The sequence below is a fragment of the Brienomyrus brachyistius genome, chromosome 2 (genome assembly GCF_023856365.1).
Source record: "Brienomyrus brachyistius isolate T26 chromosome 2, BBRACH_0.4, whole genome shotgun sequence".
Classification (NCBI taxonomy): domain Eukaryota; kingdom Metazoa; phylum Chordata; class Actinopteri; order Osteoglossiformes; family Mormyridae; genus Brienomyrus; species Brienomyrus brachyistius.
In genome coordinates this window covers 12,741,706-12,757,270 of record NC_064534.1, presented here as the reverse complement: position 1 = coordinate 12,757,270, position 15,565 = coordinate 12,741,706, and the positions used below count along the sequence as shown (strand labels likewise).

The window sequence follows — 15,565 nt, the reverse complement described above, 5'->3', positions numbered from 1 at the left end:
TGGTGAAGTCAACATCGGTTTCCATAACTGTAAAAAACATAACAACTGAAAGAGAGAGAGAGAGAGAGATGTGATAAGGGAGAGAGATACATGACCATCTCTGTGAAATGAAAAGAGAGAGACAGTGAGAGAGGGAAAGAGAGTGGAATAGAAGAGAGTGAGAGCGGGAATGAGAGAGTGAGAGAGACAGAGAGACAGAGAGAGAGAGGGGCGCTTATTTTGCTTCCTAATCGTTTTTCCTCAGGGATTTATCATCCACTGCAGTGAAGAAAGCAAGAGGGTGAGAGAGGAAACAAAAATCATTTTAGGAGCATTTACCACTTAGCTCTGTGGTCTCCCGTCTGGTTCGAAGAGGGATTTTTAACTGTCTACTGCTACAGGCAGCACTGCTACAGCAAGGTAAAGGCTTTTTTAAAATATATGTACCTTGCGCTACGTTAGACACTGCCTCAGAAGAATTGCATGAACGGGGCTTCAAGTAAGTGAGCAGGGCGTAAGTAATTATCATGCAAGGAGAGTGGATGTTTTAGCGTGCGTTATCTGAGTTACATTATGATAAGTGCTGTTTTCAGTTCAGCAGTCCATGTGCTAATATGCTAGTCTCTAAAGGCTCAGTATCTTGTGTCGGAGGGCTGCTTGCTCTGTTTGTGCACCCCTGTGCTTGTCGTATGGCTGTGCACTATATAACAGCATGACTAACCGCACATCACTTCAGGCGGTGTTACAAAGGTGATCTTTCAAAGTAAGCAGCTGGACATCCAAGTACCCTCCTTCATCTTATAGCCAAAAATGGAAGGCATTTAATGATTTATGAAGAAAGCGAGGAGTCTACGTGTATTTTTCTATGTAAGAATGAAAGGATGTATGATTTCATGTCACAGTTCAGTCTGCACTGGCAATTTGAAGGTGCAACACAAATAAAATATCACTGTGGATGAATGTGAGTTAGAATGACCCTGAAGTGTTTGATGTCCTACTTTGCTCTGTACACATCATTTCCACATAATCTATACATGTTGTTTGGGGTTCATTTCAATGTGTGTCGTGTAGATATGCTGAATCTGTAAATGTTTCTGGACATGACCAGCTTACCAACACACACATACACACACACACACACACACACACACACACACACACACACACACACACACATATATATATATATATATATATATATATATATATATATATATATATATATATATATATATATATATATAGTATATCTTTTCAGGGACTGCCAATTCATTTAGATGGGAAAAACACTAATCCCAACAATGACACCCTTAACCCCTACCCAGCTCTAGTATAGATAACCATACAACATTTTTCGGCATTTTTACTTTTTTGATTGCATTCACAGATCTTTGTGGAGTCCTGAAAGATGGTCCCCTCGATATAAAAATAACAAGTTTTCATCACATTGTCGGGACATTTGGTAACGTAATATATACATAACCCCCCCCCCCCCCACACACACACACACACAAAGTCCACATATTCATATCTTTATGGGAATCTCTCCATTCATTTTTATATGCATGACCCTAATCCGAACCCCAACCTTAAGCAACCTTAACTCCAACCCAGCCCTGACCTTAAGCCACCAAACAAAGTTCATTTCTAGATTGCAGTCACAGATTTTTATAAAACCGAGGTTACCTATGTGGGGACCGAAAAACTGTCCCCACAAGGTGAAAAGTTTCAGGTTTTTATCACATTGTGGGGACATCTGGTCCCCAGAATGTAATAATCACAAACACACTCACACAAGTCCCGTTAAAGTGGAACTTTCCGGCATGTTGGTCAGCACCCTCAGGCACCGTCCCCACTCCTCTGGTGCCCGCAATGGCACTTCAGAGCGTGAGCCAGCCCACGGCGGCCCCCCCAGAGCTCCCAACTCCCCTTCCCGTTCAGCGGCGCCTCCTCCCAAAATCATTATGCACCTCCGGAACATCCTGCGGTCAGCCCTCTACCCAAAAAGAAATCACAGCCCTGAAAATCTTGAAGGTGATATTCCTGAGCACGGGCTGCGTGCACACTTATAAGTGTGAGCTTATAAGTGTGTCTAGCTGTCGGCACACACCGACCTGACGGCTGCTACTCGCACATCGATAATTTACAGCCTCTTGGGAGGAAGACGGTCTGACACGACCTGCTCATTTAAGCTACTTAACGCACGTTAATGGCGGTAAAGTTGCCAGGAAATGGTCCGAGTTGTTTATTCATTTTCTTTGATTTATCGGGCCCTAAATTTATCTCGCGGCATTTGTTTAATGGTAAAATGGCAACGTTCCCTCCCTTCTCCATCCTTCGCTTGGGGATACGCAGAGAAAAGCGTACAGTTGCAAGCGAGGGAGATTTTCGGCATTGCCTTGGGGTGCACATATGTCTAAACGGGCCGGGAGTCAGCTGGAAAGTGGAACGAGTCACAGGGGCTCTGGGGAGGCCCCCCAATCGCCCTACATCACACGCGTCATGTGGAGATGCTGGAACAGAGGCCACAGCTGCCCGCAGAGTCCGTAAACGGCGAAGGTGACCGTCACGCATGTTACTGGGCTTAACGACCATCCGCCACACTCAGGGCCACGGAAAGTTCCGGAGGGAGACCGGCCCCGGCCACGAGGGGCCAGGCGGCTGGAACGGGTTTGTTGTGGTGGAAGGCTTTTGGGGAGGATCCTGCAGAAAGTGAGGGGATGCGCAATGCAAGAAAAGTGATAGAAGAGGAGAGGAACGACGACACCAAAGCAAGCACTCGTAGGTCATGCTGCCCCCCCCCCCCCTCCCAGCCTCGGGCGTGACGTGGACCAGCGTCAAGATCGCACAAGCAGATAATAGTCTTTCCTAGGAAAGCGTCAGTTGGGTTATTGATTCCGAGGGCAGAGGCTGATGGCAAATCAAACACGATGGATGGGCCGGTGAATAACGGTGAATAAGGGCCCACATTCCCAAGGGCTGCGGGCGTCCAACCGGATCGCCCGCTCTAAAGAAATATATCACCCTCCTGCTCCGCTGCGATTCAATTTACCCCCGTGTCTTAAATGCCATAAAACCCATTATGTGATGCTATTGTGCTGGATTTTGGGGCTTTATTCTGCTGGCGCTGCTATTTTTGCTGCCTGCCTCATCTGAAAAGGGAAAAAAACACGCTGCGTTCGGTCGACAAGGGGAAGAAAGAAGGGAAATGTAAGAGAAGTGGATCAGAGCGCGGCTAATTAAACTTTGCTGGGCTGCTGTGTGCGGCCGCGAATACGCAGAGGCTGGAATGCCCCTCAGAAAAGGGGGGGGTGGGGAGCGACGTGGCTTTTCAGCTCGTTGCCAGGAGACTCCGCTGCCTCAATAAACCCAGACCATTCAGAAAATCGTGTCGGAAGGGTGGGCAGGTGGGGGGGGCTGGCATCAATTTCGCCATACCTGTGACCAAATCTGGTCGCCTCACCACCGTCCAACTCCGGGAGTAGGAATCAGTGGGGGGGGGGGGGGGGGGGGCATTTTTTTCCAGACAAAGTGAGCCATCAAACGTTGGTGAGGGGGGGCAGTGCATGCGTCAGTGTCAACACCACTCACATCACCCCCTTCCCCCCAGACAGAAAGGGGCCCAGTGTTAATGAAGCTCAGCCACCTGGCTGATTGGCTATTGATCAGACCCTGGGCGACAGCGTCTTTCCTTCATAATGTAAACAGCTTAAGCGCCACTCTGCTGGTAAAACTGATGGTTATAGTAACATTAACATTTTTTTGGGGGGGGAAGTAATTATAACTGACAGCTACATGGATGATGAGGCTCAAAGATACAGCTAATAAAAAACATGGTCTACATTTTTATTTATTGTGTTTGGGTCTCCGGCCCAAAATGCCGACTAAATGGGTCCCCAGTGAAGGATAGAAGCAGGTGAGGGCATTCACTGTGCCTGGCTGTGTGGTGGGCTGTACTGGCAGGGAGATGGAAATTCATGAGCCTGTCAGCTTGTATTTGTGTATCGGGTCGTTTTGTTCATTCACTCCTTTGTATTTATGTATTGATGCCAGTTCATGGCGGAGATGGACTCCCTCTCCACCCCAAACAACATCCGCATCTCCGACGTGACCTGCGACTCCTTCCGCATCGGCTGGGACATGGCACCAGAGGACATGGGCCGCGTCACCCACTACTTCATCGACCTGAGTCGCAAGGAGGGCAGGGACCCAAATCGCTTCAAACACAGGGTTTGGCCTCATCAAACCTCTTCTACACCAAGCCACACACGTCCTCTTCTCAGTGCCTCCCTTATTTTCCAGAGTCGATCTACTTCGCATTGAATCCTCTCAAAACCTGCGTCTACGTCTATTCTTTTACACTTTCTAAAGGCACTCACAAATATACGATGAAATGAGTTATAATTGCGGTGAAACAAATCACAGTGTAGCTAGATTGTTTTCATGGCGTTGGAAATGAAATGCGTTGGTGGAGAAACAGTTTGCATTTTCCTGAAGTGCTGTTACAGGAAGATTACTCAGTGATATCGATGAAAGGTACCCAGCAACACCCAGTAAAAGGCGGAGCGCAAAGGCCTGACGAATCGCAGAAATAAATAAATCCCTGACTCACAGTCGCTTCTTTCCTCTTGAACGGCCTTAAGCCCCCCAGAGCACAATGTGGAGGAGGCCGAACCCCGTGGACCCTGGAGGGGGGCTGTGTTGATCCTCCGTTACATTGAGTTCTGTCCATATGCACTGTCAGATCAGACTCGAACCAGAAGGTGCAAAAGAAATACAATTAATGGATAATTTCAGCAACTGATTCAGTCTGAATTATAAATATTTAATTTGAATCCTTGGTCATGGTGATTTGTAAATAAAACTGAGAATTTTACAGTACATAGGCTATAGTTCAGTTCATACAAAATGTGTATTTTGTCAACTGGTTAAAGAATTAGAAGGAAATTTTTCATGAAGAGAAATTTTAAATGGTTCATCGATATCTTATGATATTTTAGTTGAATCCCGTCCTTCTTCTGGCGTGTGGAGTTTACATGTTCTCCAGTCCAGAAACATGCGGTTAGGTGAATTGGCCTCTGTAAATTGCCCGTAGTGTGTGGTACTGTGTGCCCCGTGATGGACGGTCCTGTCCAAGGTCCACCCCTGCCTGGTGCCTTATGCTGCCTGGGATAGGCTCCAGACGTGCACTGCGTCTATGTGGCATGGAAGATGAGTAAAAACCATGAGTTTGAATGTCAGTCGGAGGTTCTGAATTGGTCATTATTGATAGTGGATGTGGATAAAATTTTATTAACAATGTCTTGAAATGCAAAAATGGACATGATACCTGTACTTCTATGCTCAATTGTAAAAACCTTCTTCTTAAAATTAATTTGTTGGTAGTCGAGAAGATAACAGCATTTCGATCTGAGATTCTGCACGGATTTGTTACTCTCCCTTTTGTGACAGTTCCTGGCATCCCTATATACTACCTCTGTTTCTTTGCCAGTGCTGGTGTGAGGCAAATGTCTTTACATCTGTTGTCTTTTATGTAATCTCAATTTAAAGCTACACAGCACATTGTTTAAAGCTGTGTGACGCCGCGTTTCTGCGTGGCTGCCGAAAATGAAAACACTGAGGTACAAATCGTGAGCAAATATAGTGGCTGCATGAGATAAAAGATGCATCAGGATTCATTAATACTGAACAAGCACAGGTCAGTATTTCTTGTGTTGTTCATGACGTCGTTATTCCTTCAGTTGTTCACAAAGCTTTACAGAATTAACAGATATAGTAACAAATACAGTAGCTGCTTAAGATAAAACATGCATCACGAGTCATTAATGATGAATTAACTTAAGATCAATATGCAACTAAGACTTAGTTTGTGGTTAATTAATACATAAATATGCTGTTTGTACCCAAGTAAAGTGTTACCCCAAAATTTTACCGGGCCTGTAACCAGGACAGAACAAAGCAAAGACATAAATTTCCTGGAAGGAAGACATACAGGTCTAAGCACTGAAAAACAAATAAACAGAAAAACAACATTAAAACAGGATCCCCTTGGTAACAATTGTTTATTAAACCATAAATCGTGGCAATTCCAGAAAAGACAGAATTAAGAGGTTTATGCTCCTTAGTAAAGTTACAATGAATCCTTGAGCAAGTCAGTTGTCATGCTGCATCGGTGCAGTGCTGTGTTGGTTAGCACTGTCGTTTTATGCTGCGTCGGTGCAGTGCTGTGTTGGTTAGCACTGTCGTGTCATGCTGCGTCGGTGCAGTGCTGTATTGGTTAGTACTGTCGTTTCATGCTGCGTCGGTGCAGTGCTGTGTTGGTTAGCACTGTCGTTTCATGCTGCATCGGTGCAGTGCTGTGTTGGTTAGCACTGTCGTGTCATGCTGCGTCGGTGCAGTGCTGTGTTGGTTAGCACTGTCGTTTCATGCTGCATCGGTGCAGTGCTGTGTTGGTTAGCACTGTCGTGTCATGCTGCGTCGGTGCAGTGCTGTGTTGGTTAGCACTGTCGTTTCATGCTGCTGAGGCTCTCTGTTGGTATTCCATGTGTTTGGAGTCTGCATGTTCTCCCCATGTCACTGCGGGGGTAACTCCAGTGTCCCCCCCGCACTCCAAAAACATGCTGAGGCTGACTGGAGATACCAAATTGCCCAGGTGTGAGTGGGTGTGTGTGTGTGAATGGTGTGTGAGTGGGTGTGTGTGTGTGAATGGTGTGTGAGTGGGTGTGTGTGTGTGAATGGTGTGTGAGTGGGTGTGTGTGTGTGAATGGTGTGTGAGTGTGCCCTGTGATGGATTGGTGCTCCCTCCAGGGTTGTTCCCTGCCTTGCACCCATAGGCTCAAGCAGTTTCAGAAGATGGACAGATCTTATGCTGGTTTGGAGAAAAAAAGTGTCTGAGAGACAATAGAAGGTTTTATTCTACACAAACCATTATATTGATGAAACACCTAATCAGCACAGATCTATTTAGCTTTGAAATGTCTTACAGGCCATCGACTCAGCTGGAACTCAGTTGACTTAGCAGTGTTTCCCAATCTGGTCCTTGGGGGACCACAGCCAGTGCCTGTTTTTGCTCCCTCCAAGGTCCCTGCCAGACAGTGCACATTTGGGAGCAAAAACAAGTCCCCATGGACCAGTGGAAACACTGAACTTAGCATAAAATATCAAAACAATATATATTCTGATGCATTATATTTGTTAACGGAAACCTCTATACATCTCTAGTTTTTTTCCAGTATGCTGATTGAATCGCCTGCCCTCCCCACAGGATGTGCCGACCAAGCTGGTAGCCAAAGCAGGTGCCCTTCCCATGGCTGTGCGGGGTCACTGGTTCCTGAGCCCACGGACCGAGTACTGTGTGGCGGTTCAGACGGCGGTGAGGCAGCCAGAGGGGGCTGACTACCTGGTGTCAGAATGGAGCCAAGTGGTGGAGTTCCACACTGGAGGTTAGTGGGAGGAGAAGCCTGGAGGGACCGTGTTCTGGAGAAGGTCAGAGAGGAGCCGATGGGGAGTAGATGATGGGTGCTGAGAGCTATAAACTAACACTGCCCTTGTGCTTTTAAAAGACCACATATTCTGCTATCTTTGCCACTACTGCAGTCTTCAGCAACCTGAAACCTGAAAGCCCAGGTTTTGATGTGAGCAAACCGCTCACAAGTCACAGAGATTGACGCATCGCTTTTTTCCCCCTGTGTGTTTCTGGCATCGCAGATTACGGTACAGTCCATCTTCAGCAGCTTCTCCATAAGGCTGAGGGTGCTGCCGGGAGACTTCTGAGGTTCTCCGTTTTCTACCGCAACCAGCACCCAGAATACTTCCACTATATCAGGTACCTTTCCAGAAAGTCTCTGGTTCTAATGATCTATTCTGATACCACCTGCTTCAAGCTGTTTCGCAGTCCTTTGATAAGCATTATCCCTTCTGTATTGTACAATTCCTCTATCCTCTGCTTTTTTTGTGATCCTTCTCTCTCTTTTTCTCTCTCGTAGGTCATCGTGTGCGGGGGTGATGTACCCCTCCCTCAAAGACAGCAGCGGTAGTCATGGTTCTCCTATCAACGGTACACTCAACGGAGTGTTTCTCAGCTGTAATACAGAGTTCGACACTGGCCTGCCCCCCAGAGATTCGCCCTATGGCCCTCTGCGTTTCCAGATCCCTGCATCTCAGCTGCTGAACCCCTCCACTGCCTGCCTCTACTTTGCCGACTTCTACTGCATGTACACCCCCTACCACTACGTCATCCTTGTGCTGACCACTGCTGGCTCAGAGGGCGATCGCTTTTGCCACGCCCACTTGCCCCAGCTGGACCTTGCGGCAAACCCCTTCCTGACATACAACCCGCCACAGAGGGAGGGGGAGGAGCCGGTTTACTGCCACGCCCGCGACGTCATCTTGGAGGTGTTCTACACGGAGCCACTGCACCTGGACCAGGGCACACTGGTGGAGATCAGTGGTCACCAGCTGATGAGCTTGTCCACCGCCAATGCCAAAAAGGACCCCAGCTGCAAGGTGTGCAACATCAGCGTTGGACGCTGAATGAGAGGGATGGAGATCTCAGAGGGCTTATCTCTCTAACAATGTCAAAGGCCAAAAGCAGGGAATGAAACACAACCTGACAAACTGGCAGACAGTCTGCCCTGTCAGTGTCTGTGCATGGTTATGGGGATCCAGTGAGGGTGGAGAACTGGATTTTTTATTTTGATTTTATATTTTTTGATTCCCTCCTATCACTCAAAGCAAAGGACACACCTTACAGTTTTACTCCTTAATCAAGTTGCGTGTTTCTCCACTACTGCTGTCCGTGACTGCTAACCATAACACTCCTGGAGTCCCAACCCTTTCCCAAATCTAGAATGCGAACCCTAACCCCCTGTGAAGCAGCAGGCCAGGGGCACATTGGGGCCCCCCAACCCAGACCAATCCTATCATGCTTCACTTTTTTTTAGGGCCCCTGTCACTCTGGGGCCCTAGGAATTGTCCTAACTTTGTCCCGCGTTTTGGTGCCCATGCACCAGGTCACATAGCAGAAAGTCTTCGTTTTCACCTGCGTCTCCCTCCCCCTCCTCTGCAAACATACCCAGGAACCGGCCAAACTGTTCACTGCTCGATTCACCAGATTCTTAACTGATAAACCTCCAAAATGTGGGCACCAGATCTCGTCTACCAGGCGCATATTTGGTATCACTGTATATACTATGCATAGATTGCATCCTGTACAGTCTTTCTGTTCATTTTTCACTGTTGCTCCCTGCCTGTTCAAAATAATTAACTTCTCTTGACAGTGTTGTTTCATAGTGCAGCTGCAGATATTTACAGAAAAAAAAACAACTCTACTGGCATTCTTTAAACAATGACTATAGTCCACTAGCCATGGACAGAAGAGGACTGATGAACTGTCAGAGGTTTCATCGACTCAAATGCATTGAGGAAATCATGAATGTCAGAATGCTTATTTCATCGTCTTACAAAATATATGCATGCATGGTTAGTCTGTTTAGATGTATGTGATTTATATTTTGGAAAAAGAGAGGATAATATGTAACGTAAAGATAAAATCTATTTGCATCTGCTGGCCTCCAGCCATTAAGCAAGCTCTTCGGCTTCTTGACAAAAGATGTCACAGACGGCTGTACTGCCTGTGTGGAAATTGAGAATCTGAAAGCGACGGACATACCAAGGTGCTAAATCATCTGATCTACGAGGTAGAAATTTTAACCTTCCTACATGAGGTGCCAGCCGTAGATTTCGGACGTAGCATCCCTCTCTTTCTCTAAGCTTTTATGTCAGATCGAGGACATCTGTGTATCGGTCATGCTAACGAGCACTTTTAGTCTAACAGAGACGCATCATCCACCAGTAGTATTTCAATAAGGCCGTAACAAATATTCACACAATAAAGCTAGGATGAGTCTTGTGATCTGTGTATACTGGAGTGTCTGCTTGATCAGAGTTATTATTTAAACACACATTCTTGACCGTGTTATGTTACGTGAACCTGCCATCTACGCCTTTCAGCCGAGTGCATTTTGTAAAACACTAAATATTTGTGTTTGTTATCTTGTGACACATTCCTACGAATGCCAAGCTGAGCTGAGACTCAGAGAAATCACATTTCTTTTACATAGGGAATGAGCAGCATATTCCACCAGCGATTAGCTTCGTGCTCTACCCTCGCGCCAGGAAATGCCTCGCGCACTCTCAAAATGACCTTGAAATGGAAAAAAACACTTATTTTTATCAGTCACAGTTTAACAATAAGATGAGGTGTACTATACTGAAAAGAGATCACATCACCATCCATGACAACAGTAACCAGGTCTGTTGAACAGCAAATCTCACCCTGGGGTGTTAACAGAGTGGGAGGGTTATAGGTTTTTAAAAGCACGATTGAAGAGTTTCCTGCTCTATCTGAAGCCGTCAATCATCTCATCAATAAAACCACTAGGTGGTGCTAATTAACTCTGATGTGAGCCATGTTCAGGCTGGCAGTAACATTTAAAGGGACAGAGCCGGCAGCCGGGTCAGTGCTTCACACCGGCCTGGATCAGAGCGTGGGGTAGTGGCTTGGGGGTGGCAGCATGAAAGGCAGGGCAGCAGAGCTTGCGGTCTTTGCATTCAGCACATGGAGCAGGTGACTGTCTCTCCTGGTGAAGGGGAGGCAGGCCGATATGCATTTCTGGCATTTCAGCAGAGCTACCCTGTCAGCTCCAATTTATAATGCGGTATCACGCCCCCACCTCCAAATCTCTGCCCCCCCCCCCCCCCCCTCTACCCCAGCAACCCCAGGAGATTCTTGCAGGGAGGCCCCGTGACTTTCCAGAGTTAGCAATATTTTTTTGTCCTTGTCGCAGATGGGAACTCTAAGGTTGCAGTGAAAATCTCTCTCTTACACACACACACACACACGCACACACACACACACACACGCACACAGTCGGGTAATCATATCTTTTTGGGGACAGCTCATTCATTTCTATGGGAATAATGCTAATGCTAACTATGACAACCATAATCTTAAGTAACCAAACAAAATATGAGATTTTGCATTTTCAGTCTTTTCATCGCAGTCACGGATTTTTATAAAATCCCATGTGGTAAAAAGAAAAACAGGTATTCATCACGTTGTGGGGACATATGGTCCCCACAAGGTAAGGTACACCTGGACCACACACACACACACACACACACGTGTGCAGACACATGAGCAGTACCTTGGGGTACCGAGGCGAAAATTCACCTGGACCAGAAGCAACACACCCAGCCAAGACATGGTTGCACGTAACACAGGATTTTTAGCAAGCTACAATATTCTCTTTTGGAAAAAACAAACAAAATACTACAACTATAAGTTGCTCTGGAAAGGTATTCGCTCTTCTGAATGCAATACGTTTGCTTTCGCAATAGTTTTGAATGGTTTACGAAAGTCCATGGACGTGTCAAGAAATGGCAGCGACCCAGTAGTTAAATGAACAGCTACTATTAAAACAACAGACATGCCTGCCCTCGTTTCTTTACCAAAACCTAAATTCCTCCATCATGTGACCCACTGTGTACGTGCTGGCTAGCAGCAACTCCTGTTGTCATTTTGACAGCAACATCCTGTGTGGCTTGGCTCGTCTTCAAGGCAAAGTATCTGACTGAGCTTTGCACGGGTCGCGTCACTCAGCCATGAGAGACCAGCCAGCCAGGCCAGCCAGCAGCCCGTCACCAGTGATGGTACCACGAGGTACAATATGTACTTCTTAGTCTTACTGTACCTCCTCACACCGATTTGGGGAATGTGCTTTAGAACTGCAGGGGTGTTCGATGTCTTGTTTGTCCCGCAGCAAAATGGGAGCACAGCATGACACTGGAAATGGCACACGGAGAGTGACCGGGCAGCTCTCGCGGTCTGACACCAGCGAAGGGCGAAGAGCACATACCAGCTCATTTCAGGGGAGATCTGCAGGAAGAGCGTCCTGCGGCACCAGCTGTATGGCACCCTTGCGTGTTTCAGTAACACCCACACAGCTGTCATCGTTTCCCGAGTACTAACCAGACTGGTGTTTTCACCTCTCTCTCGTTAACTGTGTGGATTCAAACCCATTAAAATACCCCATGACTTCCGCAAAGTTTTGTCTCTTACTTCCATAAGTTCTGCTTTCTGATTCTCCTGCATTTGACACATCTTCCTGTGCATTTAAAAAGCGCTTTTGGATTTTCCTTTGTTATTCTACTTGTGTGCGACTGACTGTGGCCTGGTTCAGGTTTTCGTTTCTTATCATCAAAGGCCTTCACTGGGTTACAAGCCAGCTGTATTAATATCATTTTAAAATATTTTCATAGTTGTATATATACCAATTTAGCACTTGGTCAAAATGTATTCATGCACTAGTTCTCCAATATTACAGGACTGGTGATATATTACCCCAGAAAATAACTATTTCATCCAACTGGAATATACTATGTACAGGGCAAAGAAGACACAAAGAGCTATTGTGGACCCCCCGCCTGAGTCACCTATGTCTATATATATTATCCTTGATTAGCCAGCCTTTGTAGAGTAAATGAGGTAGGAAGTGATTGATTGGTCGGTTGATTGATTAAATCAAACACTCAATCCACAAAACACCAACTCACATTTGTAATATAAGTCAAGGGCAGTCAGATTACTCCAAATAGATTTCAGGATGCAATCTGATCAGTGCTACGTTTCTGAAATTTCAGTCCTGTGAACAAGTGGTATGACTCCTTTCACATTATATTACTGTGAAATTATTTATTTTAAAAAACAGGAAATATCAGTAATATACTGTATACACCCACCACACACAGACACACACAGAGTATACTACTGGTATTTTCTGTCTTTTTGATTATATGCTCTAAAATAACAGCAACCAATTTCATAAATTAGTTTATTTACAAAAAAGAGAATCATTTGTCTACTTCATTTACAACAAAAGGGGCAAATGAAGGTTTCTGCAAATGTTATGTCCATTATACACAAGTACAAAAGGATTCAAATGAATATAACGGAGTGATTTGAAAAGAAATGAAACTGCACAGAGGACTACAGCTATGTACTCACATAGTACGGCACGCTCCAATTCTCCAATGTCCAGTTTTTGGCAGGACCAACATTAAACAATTGATTTTAACTTGGAGGGTAGTTGTGTTCCTGCTACCCCAGATTTTCAGTAAGTTCACAAATGTTGCAGTGAGTGGTTTCTGTTTGAGAACCACGCAGGGAGAAAATGGTGTAACTCTAAAATCAATAATCTAGCAAACTGCTCTTAGAAGGGGTTGGAGCAAAAGTCAGAGTTGCTTCCAGGGTGTATTAGGTATGTAGAAGTGGACAACTGGGGTGTCCTTCTCATCAGAAGGGGGCAGTGTTTCCCAGAATGTCCCAGCAATGTCCCATCAGGAGGTCGGGGCAGCTGAATGAATGGGGGAGTGTTAGGTAATCTGAACCAGGCCTCCAGCTCCAGGGCTGCGAAACCCCAAAGTGTCTAAGCGCACAGGCTACTGTCGGGGGGGCACGGCTCGGCTCGCTGCTCGGGTCGACACTCTCAGGGTCAACATGAATGCGGAAGTTCTGTCCCCTGTTGTTATCCCACAGAGGGGTGTCATACCCTCCCGGTAGGTAGGACACACAGAACTCGAGCCGGTCTTGGGGGTCCAGGCTGTCGGGGAGTGGGACGCTGAACGTGAAGGTGTCGGTATCTGGAGCGTAGTAGCCTTGGTATAGGTAGACGCAGGGCATGTCGCGGTGACTGCGCCACGAGTCGAAGGTGATGCGCAGCCGCACGTCCTTCTCATAGCTGACGTTCTTGACGAGCACCGTGCCGCTCAGGGTGAGTCCCGTCACGGTGCAGCTCTCCAGTGCCACCAGGGCTCCCTGCAGCTGGGCACGGAAGGACTGGAAGTCTGACGAGGGCTGAGGAAAGCCCAGACGCACCCGCCTCTTTCCCCATGAGCCCCGGTCATGCCCGGTGCAGCCTGTAGGTGGCGCCTGCTTGAGTGTAACTGGCTGGCGTGACCTCAGTGTGAGTTTGGGGTACGGGATGGCCTCCTCGGCTGTGAAGACGCACACCGCTGTGAGGGCGAGCCCTTTGGAGTCGGCAAAAACCACGCGCCTCTTCTTCGCCACGCTGCAGGCTGTGCCGGCTGCTGGCTGCATTTGTTCCTTGCCCATGGTAGGAAGCACCTGATGGATACCTGACACCAGGAGTTCTTTGGGGGGCAGCTGGGACTTGCGGAGGTTCTCGCCGAGGGAAGGGACCTCCAGCATTTGGCTCAAGGGAGGAACTATGGCTGAATGAGCACCTCACAGCGAGCTCCACTGGTGTCATGGACTGTCGAAACTACAAACCCCTCTGAAGGATGAAACAGGAGCTGATTAAGTAAGATTTAATGCATGACAAGCCATACATTACAGCTGCAGAAGTGAAGAAACACCCGACACAGTCGTTAATTAGAAATTGCCCATTGCTAAGCCCGAAGGCCAGTTTTTAGGTAGAAACATGTAGGTCAAATGTGTAGTTAATGCACAGCAAGCCGTCCATTTGTAAACACTGGCTGCAGTGGCAAAGAAATGTAAACATATACTGCTATTATTCTGTTAATTTAGTGTTATGTACCTCTTGGTAGTCGAGCTTTTTACAGTTTACCGATTACTTAAGCCGAACTTGCGCACCATCCCGTTCAGGCAGGTTACACAGGACTGTAATGTACGACTGGGCAACAAGTGTATTACGTCAGCAAATGATTTTGGCATGTCTATTAAACAGGTATTGGTCCTCATCCTGAAGCACTCTTGCTGTCTAAGTGATGTGTATTAGTTCCTTGTTATAGTTTACATTTTAAATACTTCTGGAATTTTAAGTAACCCTAGTTAAATTTAGAGATTACAATCATGCATTGATTTGCGACTGTGATTCGCCTGGATGGCACTACGCGTGCAGTTATAGAAAATAAATCAGCACCCTTCTGACCAATCAGATTCGACAATTCAACAGTGCCATGGTCTAATAACAAATATTTAAATCGATAAATCGGCATGTAACTGTCAGATAAATACTACACGTGCATGTCGTCTTCTAAAAGTGAATTCGCTACACAAAAACATTCCGAAATGTTTAAACTATTAGTAACATTGTTATACTGCAATTCCCTCGGACTTTCAGACTGCAAAACAATATAAAAGAGTGACAAAATGAACAATGGACTGTAATTGCGATAATGTGTTATCTTATTTCGCCGTTTTACTTTCTGACAGCAAACAAGTAATAATAATAATAATAATAATAATAATAATAATAATAATAATAATAATAATAATAATACCTGTGGTCCTGCACCTTCTCCCCCGATACGCGCTTTGGAAACACGGAGGGATGCGCGACTGTAACGATTTTGAAGTTTCTCAGTTGCGCTTCTCCAGCTGTTCAGACCTCGGCCTCCTGGCAGCCAATCAACACCAAGCAGCCATCAGCCAATGAGAAGCTCCGTTGAGCAAGCCGATGGCAAAAGCGTGACTCAGTTTCCACTAATCTGGACCCGTCATTTCAAAACGTCGTTTATTATTTACATTATCGTTATTGATATC

The 15,565-nt window shown here is 46.2% G+C and overlaps 2 protein-coding genes across 2 annotated transcripts; one reads left to right on the top strand and one right to left on the bottom strand.

Annotated features, from left to right (window-relative positions):
* Positions 1 to 58: 58 nt before the first annotated feature.
* LOC125727430 (phytanoyl-CoA hydroxylase-interacting protein) lies at positions 59 to 9,885 on the top strand. Its single transcript, XM_049004137.1, has 5 exons — positions 59 to 399; positions 4,033 to 4,209; positions 7,244 to 7,421; positions 7,687 to 7,804; positions 7,965 to 9,885. Exons 2-5 carry the CDS (start codon positions 4,036 to 4,038, stop codon positions 8,509 to 8,511), a joined length of 1,017 nt encoding a protein of 338 aa, XP_048860094.1. The 5' UTR covers positions 59 to 399; positions 4,033 to 4,035; the 3' UTR covers positions 8,512 to 9,885.
* Positions 9,886 to 12,858: 2,973 nt separating this feature from the next.
* On the bottom strand, positions 12,859 to 15,392 carry LOC125728330 (protein phosphatase 1 regulatory subunit 3C-like). Its single transcript, XM_049005317.1, has 2 exons — positions 15,304 to 15,392; positions 12,859 to 14,333 (listed from the first exon to the last, which is right to left on the bottom strand). Exon 2 carries the CDS (start codon positions 14,246 to 14,248, stop codon positions 13,334 to 13,336), a length of 915 nt encoding a protein of 304 aa, XP_048861274.1. The 5' UTR covers positions 14,249 to 14,333; positions 15,304 to 15,392; the 3' UTR covers positions 12,859 to 13,333.
* Between the last annotated feature and the right edge of the window lie 173 nt (positions 15,393 to 15,565).

Bases quoted from the DNA above. Each gene is read 5' to 3' on its own strand.
- LOC125727430 (XM_049004137.1), top strand. From the start codon at position 4,036: ATGGCGGAGATGGACTCCCTCTCCACCCCAAACAACATCCGCATCTCC. The intron at 4,210-7,243 runs GTTTGGCCTCAT...CCCTCCCCACAG, and splicing joins CAAATCGCTTCAAACACAGG to GATGTGCCGACCAAGCTGGT. The intron at 7,422-7,686 runs GTTAGTGGGAGG...CTGGCATCGCAG, and splicing joins GGTGGAGTTCCACACTGGAG to ATTACGGTACAGTCCATCTT.
- LOC125728330 (XM_049005317.1), bottom strand. From the start codon at position 14,248: ATGCTGGAGGTCCCTTCCCTCGGCGAGAACCTCCGCAAGTCCCAGCTG.